The sequence below is a fragment of the Aspergillus affinis genome, assembly GCF_023601865.1.
Source record: "Aspergillus affinis strain CMG 70 chromosome Unknown NODE_130_length_101050_cov_86_990641, whole genome shotgun sequence".
Classification (NCBI taxonomy): domain Eukaryota; kingdom Fungi; phylum Ascomycota; class Eurotiomycetes; order Eurotiales; family Aspergillaceae; genus Aspergillus; species Aspergillus affinis.
The window spans coordinates 38,369-52,411 of NW_026515911.1; the positions used below are offsets into that span (position 1 = coordinate 38,369).

Here is a 14,043-nt window from a genome sequence, read left to right on the forward strand (position 1 = left end):
TGACGGTGGGTGAAGTATACCTTACCCCAACGTTCAAAATAGAACATTCAGACTTGTATGTATGTACCATAGACGACAACTAGGGGAAAGTCTAGTGGTCACTCCACGGGGTTGATCTACGCGCAGGATTCGCAGCCGTAGGCGGTCATTTCCATCCACGAAATTCGGACGTCATATATCAAAAACTTAGGCTAGAACCCCGCCCATGGCAATACTTCCGGCTGACCAGACAAAATATTCCTTCCACAAGTTACCTCATTCAGATGAGTCAAGTTTACTGTGTACGTGGCCTTTGATATACGTCCATGGCTAGTAGTGACCATGCCATGGGTTTTATTTTCTAGCCATCTAACCAGAAGTCATGATGAAATAAAGTAAATTTTTCAAAAAAAAAAAAAAAAAAATTAAGTTTGACTAATTTAAAAGTCCCGACCACTTTAGTGAGATCATTTGTGTTTTCATCAAAAGAAGTGAGGTTGTTGAGATTTTAATGATAGTCTTCTTTTGGCTTGTGGTGTCCGGGATTTTCATGTGATGACGGGTAAGTAAGAGCAATTCGGAGCGTTAATGGAAGGTGCTCTCTTCTTTAATGAAATAAAATGTAGACAGAGATCCTGATTGGTTTATTCTACATAATAGTTGCCTTTTGATCGCATCATCTGTGGGTTGGAAGAGTGCGCTGATATATATAGCCGCAACAGCCTGTACTTAGTTATATAAGACACACAAAACACTGTTCAGGATAGCCAAACTGACCAGGATTGATGAAAACCCTGAAACACGACGCAGTCAGCTGAAGATGTGGTTTTCCCTTTTTCTGGCCTGGGGTATAATCTTCACGTGAAGACCAGGCTGCAAAGTGCTGCAGCGCCTACAGGCTCCCCTGACCAGAACCAAGGAAAGTAGGCCTTAATTCTCAGTGATATGAACACGTTGATGTCCAGGTAGCCCTTATCCAATGACTGATGTTTAACTACGGGTAATTAGATTATTACATCTACACAGCGCTCGATCATACTGGATAGTACATATAGCAGTCTTGTTAGCGATAAATGCCAATTGCAAATATTCCGGCAGTATGCATAGCGGCCCTGTCTCAGAATCGGATATATACGATCAATCCAACTCGACCAAGATCCTCCTGCAGATAACTTCGAAAATCGATGGATATCGGATATCACCAGTTTAATCTGCGAGCCCTTTATTGAATCTGATCTCTGCCGGGATATCAGGCCTACAACCCCACCGTGAGGTCATCGAAGTGGGAGGGAGATCGATGTAGGTTTTTACCGAAAAGGGGCAAAACAGGGACAATCGAGCCGTTCTTTTTCGAGTCGGAGCGTCGTTCATGTATGGGATACATTGCGATCTTTGATATTGGTATGTAGTTCCTGGGTTCCCACCGCCTGGCTGAGCGGATCTATGGATCTCTATTCTACTTCGTACGAAGCGACTACCACCCACGGCTTTTAACGAAGAAGATGAGACCATGACATGTCCGACTCTTCCCACTTTCGCACTTTTCAGGGGCCGAAAGTGCCAAAAAAAGAAAAGGCCCAAAAAGCAAAAAGGCCGAAGGGTGGAGCCACGATGGACAAAAGGGGATTAAGCTAACAGGCGGGCGACAGGGATGACAGCGAATAGGCGGAGGGCGGATGGGGCGGACGAACGGCGCTCTCAGGCACCGCCGCCCCCTGATAGGCGGGCGAGCCGTTGCCAGGGCGGGCTAACCGAGCTGGGTCAAGTTAGACTTCAGTGGCGCCAGCACCGGGCGAACTGCCAAGGTCCACTGCAGGAGGAAATCAACAAACAACGCGGCGTGCGGTGGATTCTCACTTGCAGCTAGTGCCGGCTTAGTGCCTGCTTAGCGCCCTCGACTCAGCCCGCTATGCACCCTTGCTGGCCGTTCGCTCGAGGTTCTGGCCCTGAGGACTCAGTTGTAGGCGCCCTTGCGCCTCGTTCCTGTCGTGCCGGTTGGTCGACCCGTGGACTGCCCGTCTCCTCTGGCCCTGGGGCCCTGCACGCTAACTCTACTCCTCTTCCCTCCTCCTCCCTTCCTTCCATCTCACTCTCTCTTTTCCTTCTTTTCTTCCTTTCCCTTCCTTTCCTTCCTCATTCCCCGGACGGCCCATTCCAACCCCTCTCTCATTCTTGCGCCCTCCTCTCCTCGTCACGATCTTTCTATCCCAAGCAGGTGTCGGCTTCACTCTTTCAGCTGTTCGCCTTGCTGTCCGTTCTTTCCTGTCCTAGCCTGGTCGATTCACTCGAGATTTTCCTGACCCATTTCGTCCGACTGACTGACTCTTGTCTGACCTGATACGTTCTCTATCCTTCGAACATAACAATAGCAACCAAATCCTTCATTCGTGTTCTATTGCACTATTACTCCTTGTTTTTGGACGCCTTCGATCCCCCTGCTGGAACTTTGGTGTAAGTAGTGGTCCTTTTTCAGCTCAAGGGTACATCGGTTGTTAACGCGATACAGTAACGACTTCAATCCTTGACTTAATATTTTCGCCCTTGTCAATAGACATTTATCATATCCACTTCCAAGTACAAATTTTTTGAAAGAAAGCGAACTCGCCTGCCAAACATGTTGAACTTGTTCTCTAAACGACTGGTCGTTCGTGACGACAGCGACGAAGGCCTGTCTTCTGCTATGATCGATCTTTTGATTTCGCTTCTGGTTCTCGTTCTACTCGGCTTAGCCCTCGTTGGTGCTCTCCTGGTCCTGCGTCGCAAGCGCCTCAACCAGGAACAATCCCAACTTCCCGTACACAACGGACAATGTGCACCTCAACACCGCCGCCTGACGATTTCCGCCCCGCCATATGCTAAGACCGAGTCCGTCCTGGTCTACGACGAGAAGCGCAGCCTCATTGAGAATTCATCGAGTCCCCCGCCGAGTCCCGTTCCCGAAATCCGCATTACTTTCCCCGAGGAGGAAGATGAGTCCGGAAAGCGCAAGTCGGGACGTGTTGTGGTTGTCAGAATTAGCGAAGCTGGGGGTGTTGGCCTGGAACCTTGCCACGAGGACCTTCCACCGTACCAGTCCAGTGATGCCGAGCGCTTCCAGTCTTTGGATATCGAGCGCATGGGGGGACTCAAAGAGAAGGGGGATGCGCCTAGATGGTCTTGAAATGCCAGCCGTTCCAATCCAGCAACCGTTGGCGACCTGATCTTCTGTCCATCGATACCCTTCTATCATCCGATCGCTCCTCGACCTTGTTTTCCGACGACCACAAAAACATGACGACTCTGGCGAAGCTTTACTTCGAATCTCAGTATTATATTTGAGTTTTTGCTTTTCTCTTCTTTTCGCGACTTGCACATATGCAGTTATCCGTTCTGTCGAGTCACCCTGGGCCATTCATGCCCGTGGTTGCTGATATCGCTGTTTTTTTATGGTCATTTCTCTTCCTGCAATCCATACGAAGATTGAACTAAAGGCATCCTGCGGCAGAATTGTGTATAGCAAAGGGCTGCTGGTTAATCTAGGGAGACTTTCCGAGAGTCTCCTTATTTTTATTTTTATTTTTCTTTTGGTTCCTGTTTGCCCCCTTTCCTTTCAATAGCGTTCTTTTCTTGTGCTTGGTCACCCCTGGCTCTTTCTTCCCTGTTATGTCCCTAGGGCTGAAGAGTGTTATGTCCGCGGTCTGTTGTATCGACATTTTCCTCTTTTTTCCTTCTACTAACCCTTTTTTCTTTCTTGTTGTATTATTTCTTTGTCTGCTATTTTCTTTGATTCTTTCTTACCCTCACCCTTACAATTCTCGGGTTTGCCTTTAGAGTACCTTACAGCTGGATAATGTATGTAACTAGTCTGACTTGACATTGCACGGCTACTTTTCAGTAAGCCTCAATGAACTTGTTTATTCGTACATCATCAATGAAAGTTTATGACGTTATTTCCTGCCTCCTTTCTCTACCTCTCGGTCTTGTTGCAGCAAATGATCTGCTGGCCTATTTTGCCGACATGAAGCGTAGGTAGACTATGGGGGTTACAATTTACATCCCGCTTGAAAGCAGCCGTTCTTTGTTCACCCAACCCCTTTTCATGGCTGATAGGTAGTGTAATTAATTCCGAGGAATGTCTATCTTAGTACCCTATTTCTTCAACCTGTCTCATAACACTGATGGCATATAATAGTTTATAATATCATAATCCGTATAGTCCCAAGCCGACGAGGTAAACAGTTGTCCCTTTTCAGACGAGCCCCACTCCCGCAGGGTTCTGGATGTTCCGTGCCGCGCCCGCCAATTACCGCTCTGGAATTGGCCCATTGCTCTGCCGAAAGCGCCGAATCCCCGACGTCACGGGGCTTTCATCGATGCTTTTTTGTTCGCGCCCACAGCTCTCCCACTTCCTTCTCAATAATTTGCGACTCATTCTGGGACTCGATACCTCTTCATGTGCGCCATTGGGTTTCCCGCTGGGACAATGTCTGCGCTGTGAATCCAAGTGAACCCCGCAGGTCATCAAGGTTTTTGGACTAGGCGTTTTTTTCAATCTCGCCTTTTCTTTTCTCTGGAGGAAGCGACTAATTTCACCCACCTCTTGTCCCCTATTCATTTTCTATTTTCTTCTAATACAATTCGTCCTCCATTACGAGGAGCTCCCTGGTATACGACGGAAACCGACAATTCTTCAGTCTCTCATTAGATGAACAGCTCTTTGACAACTTAGGAATACATCCTCCCCTCCGTGATGGTTTCGGCAACAAGCCCGGGGCAGGGAAGTCCCAACCCTAATGCCTCTCCTCGAACCTCGTCGCCACAAGCCTCGGGGCGCAATGACTCTCGAAAAGGACCTGTATCGAAGGCGCTGTCAGGGGGGAAGGGGAACAATTTGCAGGAGGCGCGAAACAGTCTATTGGAAACGGAGTTCAAACTCAAACACTTCGGTCTGCTGGGTGTGCTAGGATGGATCCTGTGAGCTACCACTGCAGATGCTGCAGCTCATTTCAGTTTGACAGAAAACCATGCTGACGGGCTGGGTACAATGTAGGCTCCTACACGTTGCTGGGATTTTTTTCTTCACCAAGGGCTTCCTCCTGACGCGAATGGTTCTCGAAAATAAGTCGTCCTGCGACCTGCTTCCGTTTGACGATGCGCTACCAAATGTAAAAGCGGGCAAGGGAGGTGATGGATGCTGGCACCCCAAATCTTTCGACAAGGCTATTGTCATCATCATTGATGCTTTGCGTTACGACTTTACGGTCCCATTCGCGCCGACTCCCGAGAGTGAAGAGGCAAATCTGTTCCACGACAATATCCCCGTTTTGCATGAAACGGCCGTCAACACACCGGAGAACGCTTTCCTGCTACCCTTCATCGCCGACCCGCCGACAACAACGCTGCAGCGTCTTAAGGGCTTGACAACCGGAACCCTGCCGACTTTTGTGGACGCTGGCTCAAATTTCGATGGGACGGCAATTGACGAAGATAACATTGTCGCGCAGCTTCGCGCAGCCGGAAAGAACCTGGTCCAGCTCGGCGATGACACCTGGCACTCGCTTTTCCCGGGTTATTTCGACGCCAACCTCACCAAGCCGTTTGACTCGTTCAATGTGTGGGATCTACACACGGTTGACAATGGCGTGACTGAGAACCTGTTCCCTCTCTTACACCCGGCGAATTCTACCAAGTGGGACGTTGTCTTTGGTCACTACTTGGGCGTCGACCATGCTGGCCACCGTTACGGTCCCAACCATCCGGCGATGGCCGCCAAACTCAGGCAGATGGATCAAGTCATTCGGGATCTCATTGCTAAGATCGACGACAGCACGCTTTTGGTAGTGATGGGCGACCATGGAATGGACTCGAAGGGAGACCACGGAGGTGAATCGAATGACGAGGTAGATGCGGCTCTATGGATGTATTCGAAGCAAAAGAAGTTCGGTCGCACGAGCCCGGACACTGCCATGCCGCCCAAATATGCTCGAGAGCGTTTCGTTCCGCAGATCGATCTCGTCCCAACAATCTCGCTTCTCCTTGGTATGCCGATCCCATTTAACAACTTGGGTTCCCCAATTGAAGAGGCCTTCGCTGGTCCTGGTGGAAATGACTGGAAGAATCTTGTGACTGTCAACCGCTTGGCTTCCGCCCAGATCAAAAGGTATCAGCATGAGTATACGCAATCTCGGAGCGCCAACGATAGCGAAGGGTTTCTTTCGCTGAAACTCTGGGAAGCCGCGGAAGCCGAGTGGAAAAATTTGCCGAGGTTTGGCAAATCGAGTGCGGATACACTGCGTCCTGTCTACGATTCGTTTAGGCAGTATCAGCGAAGAACTCTCGATATCTGCCGCGATCTTTGGGCCAAATTTGATGTGCCAAGTATGATCCAAGGTGTTGTGATTCTTTTCGCCGCAGTAGTCCTGCTTGTGTTCTATGCGCGAGGCTTGAAGGTGGACCGGACTGATCTCACCATTTCTTTGCTCTCATCTGCTGGAATTGGCTCTGCAATTGGCGCTGTTATTGGCGCATGCCTAGCCGTCTCGGGCATCATGGAATCGCCTCTAGTCGAGGCGTCGGCCTTGTTCGCTGCCGCCGGTAGCATTGTTACTGCTTTGTGGGCAATGTTCATTAAGCCGGAGCGTCTGGCGCTTCCTCTGCCAAATTCTTTGTGGGGATGGCTCGCCGTCATTTTCACGGTCAGCCAGTCAGTCGGGTTTGCGTCCAATTCATACACCATTTGGGAAGATGAGATTCTTCTATTTTTCCTCACCACTTTTGGTGTGCTTGCTGGTGTGTCTTCTATGCGGCAAAAGTCCACCACCGACAGGGTCTTGGGCGTTTACCATTCCATCCTCTTCGTTGCCCTAGGAAGAATAGCCTCACTATCTCGCCTTTGTCGTGAAGAACAGATGCCATTCTGTCGCTCCACGTATTACGCTTCGTCTACTTCCTCCACATCTGCTCCATGGCAACTTGCTATCCCATTCATAGTCACACTGGTACTTCCCACAGTCGTCAGATCCTTCTACGTTGCATCGAAATCCTATGAAGGTGCTGCCTCTCTGTGGATTGGGTTTGGTTTCCGACTGGGCCTATTTGTCGCCTCAGTCTTTTGGGCGTTCGAGGGCGCAGATGACGGCGAGTGGCTCTCCTTGAGCAAGGAGACCCTGAAGTCGATTAGAGTATCCCTAGCACAGCTTGTTCTGGCGATTGCATTCGCAGCCGGAACGACTGCATTCATTTACTCGAAGCCGTGCATCAGCATCAGTGTCAGCAAAGGCAACTCTGATTCTGACGCTCCTTCGTCTGCCCAGCAAGCGCCTAGGACCACCGTCACAATCCTGGGCTTTGGCAACGTTTACGGAACGCGATTCTTCCTTCTCGTCGTTAACTTCTGCTTGGGCATTGCCCTTATGCAGAAGCCCATGGGACAAGGTGCAATCGGCCTGTTACTCTGGCAGATCCTTTCGCTCCTCGAAATCCTCGACACGAACGCACTGGTCATGGGCAACTCCGCCATCGGACCCATCGTCCTCGCCCTTCTCGGGTCCTTCTATTACTTCAAGACCGGCCACCAGGCCGTCCTCAGCAGCATTCAATGGGAAACGGCCTTCATCCCCCTTTCAACCATCAAATACCCCTGGTCCCCCATTCTTGTGGTCCTGAATACCTTTGGTGCACAGATCCTCACCGCTGTCGCCGTCCCTCTCACCGTCCTTTGGAAGCGACCTCTCCAACTCACAGACCAGTCCGGATCTCCTTCAAAATCCTCAAACCCCGCCATCAAGATCCTTTCCAGCGTCATCCAAGCGGCCTGCACCTACATTCTTTACTTCGCCACCATCAACCTGGCCACCACCATGTGGGCCGGCCATCTCCGTCGCCATCTCATGCTCTATCGCATTTTCTGCCCTCGTTTCATGATGGGTGCTGCTGTGCTCGGCGTCGTGGACATCGTCCTCATTTTATTCTCTGTGGCTGGCGCCCGATTCAGCACCCTCAGCGTCGGTGAAATCTTCGGATGGTAAACCTGGAGATATAGGTGGGATGGCAAGGGATTGCTCAAGTCGGTCAATCCGATCCAAATGGAGTTTCCCGAATCCTACCATGCAAACCAAAAGCGACTTGACGGAGATGAATCAATCAATCATTGATTCCCGCTACATAACCTATACATCCACCCACATCAATGAAAATAGACCGACCATATGAAGATGAGATGAGATCAGGTCTATCTTTTCTTGAATTTCCCACTCTCTTCCATCAGCATCCTTACCGTACCTTACTTTACTTAACTCTGCATACATATTTCACTTTTTTTTTTTTTTTTCTTTGGATGTCTTCTACTTCTACACGTATAAAGTGACTCGAGACAGAAAATTTTTCTTTCTATATTTTTCGAACTCTCTGTCTTGTATGTATAATTTTGTTTCGAGTTACATGTATACATATATATGTCTGTACATACAATATTTTCTTCCCATTCTCTTTATTGGTTATTATTTGCATAGGTAAGGTATGCATGGCCGTGAACTGGCTTGAGATGAAAGGATATGTTCTATCTGGTTGATCTGTTTCTTTTTTCTCTTTTTTTCTCTTTTCCCTTTTTCTTTATGTTATACTTAATATCCACTCATAAATCATGAATCAGTAGATAATTAAAAAAAAGTATTAAGAAAGTTGTCTGAAAAACACCTGATTTTTCTAAAGTGCTGGAACTTATACCTCCGGAGGAGACGAGATGCACGCATTAATCAGTTCTGAAGATAGAGTGTTGTTCACAATCGCGTCCAGGGGTTTTATTTTTATGTTTACAATAATTATTAAAGAAAAACAAACACACCATTTTAGTGATTCTGTGGGACGTCTGAGAAAAGAAAGAGAGGAGTAAAGAAGAATAATAAGATAGAACAGTGTTTTGTGTTCGCCGAAATCATGGAAGGACAGAAGAAAGAAGAGAGAAACAAGAAAAAACTTTTGCACAAGAGCACACGTAAAGGGGGGTATTGACACAGGCTATAAAGTGCAGGATAGGATAAGATATACATTCATTCGTAAGAGAACATGTCAGAATCACAGACACATGGATTTGAAATAAAAAAAAGAACTTTTTCCTCCTGATTGTCCCACGTCCATTTCGAAGATAAAAAAAACTTTCAAAAACTTTTGGTTATTCATAGGGGTAGTAGGTAAGCCAGTTGAGAAATCTCGATTCGGACTTCTTTCAACGGCCCCAGCGAGAGAAGTCTAGATTTTGAAGTATATTAGCATCGGCGGACGCGTTCCAGTCGGTAGCAAAATCCGCTCTTGTCGAGGGGTTGCGGGAAGGTAGTTCCTCAGAGTAAATGTTGGCCTTTGTATTCCGACGTTGGCTGGGATAAGCGCCTTCTGCGCCGTCTGGGTTCTGAGATTGGGATCCCAGTGCGCGCTCACGTAGTCTTTTGATTTCACGCAGCCGGTTTCGCCAAGATGAGACGTGCTCGCCTTCCTGGCTATTCCACACAAGTGAGAAGACGGAAGCATTCAGGGCAAGGAAACGGACAAATGCAGCGAGATTTTTCCCGGAGATGACCTTGGGCACGGCCGCGGGTGATATTTCAGGGAACCCTGGCTTGCTTATGACTTGCACATAATAAAAGAGATTGTCAAAATAAGCAGTTCCCAAATTGGCAACCTTGGAATCATTGGCGATTCGACACACAGGGCTGATAACGATGTTGACAAAGTTAAACTGTGATGGGATCGTGTCAAAATTGAACGGAAGATTAGACCGGTTGAAAATAATGTTGACAAAGTCATTTCCAATGTGACGTTTCTTATTGACGCACGAGGGGTCGTTGTCAAAACTGGTCGGCATCATGGTCGCCACATGATAAACGATTTCTGTCACCCGATCCCGCCAGGCATACGTGAACTCGCCATCTATGTCGGAGTGCAATCCCTGGGTATTGAACTGTGCTCCTTTGAGGGGAACCTTTGTCCCGAGTCCCGACAAGAAATGCTCGTAGTCCGGACTGCCGCTTGTGTTTGAAAGAATTTCGGCTTCTACTGTCTGGCCATTGCCTATGTACAGGACCCCGATTTTATGCCCATCCACAATGTCATTCCGGTCGAATGTACTGAGGGCACGGCGGGTAATCTCGTCCTCGAGAAGTGGGATGGGCTGCATAGAGGTGGGTGTAGGGAAGGCTGTAGTGGTCATTTGGAGCATCACATGGCTGGGAAGAATGGCAGTGCGCATATCGTCAGAATGAATGTGGGCTTCGGCTGTCGGAGGGACTTGATGAGGGAGGACAGGCGCGGTCCGCTGCTGGTACATCGCATAGGTTGTACCGGATGCCTGCCTCTTGGTGATTTGGGTCAAGCCCGAAACGCCAGCGGTCTCCACGGTGATGATACTCATTCCAACCACCCACGACTTTTTGATAACGGGCCCATCTGTTGGGGATGGGGGAAATGTTGAGTATGGAATGGTTTCGCCCAGGTCCGTGAACGCGACCCGCTGCATCAGGTCAAGGAAGACCTGGCTTTGTTCTTCTACCATCTCTTTGCCATGTTCGTCCTTGAAAATGAGTCGACTGGTTATCCAATTGACATTCTTGGCTCGATCCTGCAATTTCAATGACAGGAACCAGAAGACCATGACGTGATGCGTGAGGGTATAGATATATCTTGACATTCCGTCTTGCAGGGAAGGATCGGGAACCTCAGCAGGAAGAGCTGCGGTTTCGCGCATTCCACTTCCAAGTCTTGCAGATACTTGCGTGGTAGTTCGAGTGGGCGATTCGGAGGATTTAAACCGCTGCTCTCTTGAAGTCTGCAAAAAGCGAATACAAACGCCAAACACGGTGCGAATCTCTTCTTCCCGCAAATTGATGTAGACATCGGGAAGCCGCGCAAGCAGCGCTAGAAACTCGAGGATATGAACCGCAAGATTGGACATGGTGATCACTTTGGACATTTTGTCAAGTATTCCATTCAATGATTTCGTCACAGAAAGTGGGATTTCATGACAACAGACAGAGAGCGCGTGGATACAGCCCCGAGATGTGCCTCCCCAAGACCCGATGATTCCCAGCATGAATGCGCGAACGAGTTCGTCTTCTTCACTTTTGGCGAAGAATTCATGGTAACTGATAAGTGCGCAAAGGGATTCGAATATATACCCTGCCACATCCGTCTTTTTTACGCCAGTCGATGGAGGCGGCTCTCGAAATTTGTCATTTTTAACCTGATCACACAAAATGCTGCGGAGAAGTTTAATGGGTGGGATTGCATTTGTGAAAAAGTCTCGGTTGCGAAGTTGAGGCCCAAGGTGAGTAAGAACATAGCTGTAGATATCCCAATTACTCTCAGTCTGGAGCATCTGTATGACGGCCTCGAGCCAAATGTTTGCTTTCAACGCAATCTTTTCGGTGGGCTCTGCCTCAACGGGGCTTGACGTGTCTGGTGTTGCATATGCATAAACAAAGGGACTCGACTCATCCGGAGGCTCTTCAGGGAGGACTTGGGACGAGGCATAAGTCCAAACCGGCGGCGTCAACTTGGACGTACGCATGCTAACCGATGCATTGCGAGCAGTCGAGCGAGAAGAGAGACTGACTGGGTCATGGATTGAAAGTCTGCCTTGGGCTGGCGGGCGCGACTGGTCATTACCAGGACTGTGCTCTGTGCTTTGATCCTCGAAAGTATGCGATTTGGCGCCGACATCTGTATTGCGACCGGACATTCCCATGATGAAATCATTTTCTGAAGTAGATATGACCGAGATGGATCCTGAGGAGTCACAACGAAGTCTGAAGAGCACTTTGAGAACAGTCAATCGCGAATCCACCGGCCGCTCTGGAGATTTGGAAATCTCCTGGAGTGCGTCAAAGACCACAACTGCTTTGGTCGCGGAAAGGTTCAAACATCGCAGAAACATCCTCACCAAACCAACAGAACAGACATTGGCTAATGATAGCTCCAAGACACTGCCTAGTGAGGGGCGCGGAGGTGGTAATGAGGGTTCTGTCCCTTGGAGCAGCCCATCTTTACCTAAATCCTTATTCATGGGCGAACTGATGGTGTCCACCAAGAATTTGAAGGTAGAATCATCCCGAACAAGAATGGAGGTATCCACAGCAAATGAGACCAATGTCTCCAGAAACATGATGTCGTCCTCGTAAGCGAAACTCTCAAACATGAGATCTAGGAGCCCTTGTTCCATAAACTGAACTAAGGATTCATAGTTCGAGAAGGCGTCCTTCACTGTTTCCAGAGCTAATATGCGGATATCGGATGGCTTAGTACGGGATCGGATGAAACAGCGGATCAATCTTTGACAATGCTGTACCCAATCTGGGTTGCCGGGGAAGCAAAGCCTCTCGGTCCTTACTGTACTGAGAACGAGTTCAGCCTGGGGAGGCTCGATCTGCTGACAGATATTCATCAGGAAGCGAGTGATCTCTAATTTCTGCAGTCTGTTGATACGCTCCCAGAGAGACTCGAGGGCGGAGGCAATTTGGATGATGCTAGCCAAGATGCTCGGCCTGGCGTCCTCGATAACGCTGCCCCGCGGATGAGGCACTGGGGCGCTAGGCGTTGTGGTGTAACATTCATCCTCGTCAACAACTCTAAGTGAACACAGGCTCATAAGGTTGACGAACCCTACCCAGTTACTCCCCAGGGCTACGTCAGCGAAGTCCCCATCCAGCACGTTCAGGCACAACTCCAAAATGTCCGCTTCCAATCTGCCATCATCCTTTTTGTTTACTCTGGGTTGTTCCAGGATGGCCTGGAGAGAGCCCACTAGACGGTCAAAATCGAGCTGTGGGATTCCGTCTTGGCCGTGGGCGCGAATTAGATCCGTGAAAACGTGCACCGACCCTCGTAAGACTCCTTCAGAAGAGTCGGACAAGAACGAGTACAGGGTGTCCATCATTTCACCCTGTTTTTTCGACTTGGCTAGATTTCGAACGGCTCTTGACGTGGGTCCCGACAAAGATTTGACGGAGGCATGGATACTGCACAATACCTCCAGCAAAGGGATAAAGCTTCCATCTGGTACGTCCGCATATAGGATTATGGAGTCGAAAACAGCCAGCGAGTTTTTAATGTCGGCGGCAACAGTTGTCTTCTTGCAAACAATAAAGATCTGCTCCAGCAATCGCTGGACCTCTTCACTACTAGGAGGGCTCCGCTGCAAAGTGATCAGATCTACTGCAAATTGCAGCAAGTCGTCTAGTACGGTGTCATCATACCCCAGGCCATTGGCTCGACCGACTCTCGATTTTCGCGCCTTTAGCCGGACGCTCGATATGAGCTCATATAGCGGGATTATACAAGATGAAATGATGGGAAGAATGGATGAGTTGGTGAACTCTAGCTTTCTGCCATGGTCCGACAGGGCTATTAGCGACTGAATCCGCGCGGGTATAACGTCAGGTTCTGATGAACTAGAGATCGATTCGAAGATGGTGCGTCTCGCTGCTGGTGACAGGTCTTGGCGCGATGCGACGGCTTCCATCAACATCGAGCCGCTCCGTCGAGCCTCCGTCGAGCTGACATGGTGAATAAGGTAGGAGCCGGCCTCCCACAGCATAAGTGATTGTTCCGGAGATAGCCATTGGAGTGATTTTGCGGCCTGTTCGGCTTCGTCAATGGCCTGGCCTAGGTTCTGTTTCTGGGTGATGATCCTGAGTGACGTTTCGAAATCCGGCGCACCAGAAGTGTCCGAGGAGCTCGAAACGACGCTGCCACGATGCATTGAGTCGAATCCAAATGAAATCAGATTGCTCCTCCGTCCATCTGAAGTCTGCGACAAGGAATCACTGCTGTCTTTGAATGAGACCGGAGAAAGCGACTTGGGCCGCGAAACGCCTAGAGACTTGAAAACGTCCGCGAAACTCGATGTGGTATGTTTGTAGTTTGAGGTTGATGAAGCATCGTCAGAAGACATGCGTCCCAGTGGACGGTGATAACGGATACTGTTGGGCCGGAGGATTATATAGCTGCCCGGTAAGAAACCCAATTAGCAAGACCCTTCCATAGGAAGTTGCGAGCCTACTCCTCTGTGACACAGGCCGCACAACTGACATACTAAAA

At 49.1% G+C, this 14,043-nt stretch overlaps 3 protein-coding genes across 3 annotated transcripts; 2 read left to right on the forward strand and 1 right to left on the reverse strand.

Annotated features, from left to right (window-relative positions):
* Positions 1 to 2,593: 2,593 nt before the first annotated feature.
* KD926_001566 (uncharacterized protein) lies at positions 2,594 to 3,139 on the forward strand (the record flags this gene model as incomplete). Its single annotated transcript, XM_053105130.1, has 1 exon — positions 2,594 to 3,139. One exon carries the CDS (start codon positions 2,594 to 2,596, stop codon positions 3,137 to 3,139), a length of 546 nt encoding a protein of 181 aa, XP_052951652.1.
* Positions 3,140 to 4,708: 1,569 nt separating this feature from the next.
* Positions 4,709 to 7,985, forward strand: KD926_001567 (mannose-ethanolamine phosphotransferase GPI13; the record flags this gene model as incomplete). Its single annotated transcript, XM_053105131.1, has 2 exons — positions 4,709 to 4,932; positions 5,009 to 7,985. 2 exons carry the CDS (start codon positions 4,709 to 4,711, stop codon positions 7,983 to 7,985), a joined length of 3,201 nt encoding a protein of 1,066 aa, XP_052951653.1.
* Positions 7,986 to 9,181: 1,196 nt separating this feature from the next.
* On the reverse strand, positions 9,182 to 13,897 carry KD926_001568 (putative GTPase activating protein (Tsc2); the record flags this gene model as incomplete). The annotated part of the gene is made up of 1 exon (XM_053105132.1): positions 9,182 to 13,897. The coding sequence occupies one exon, from the start codon at positions 13,895 to 13,897 to the stop codon at positions 9,182 to 9,184; it is 4,716 nt and encodes a 1,571-aa protein (XP_052951654.1).
* Positions 13,898 to 14,043: the final 146 nt, after the last annotated feature.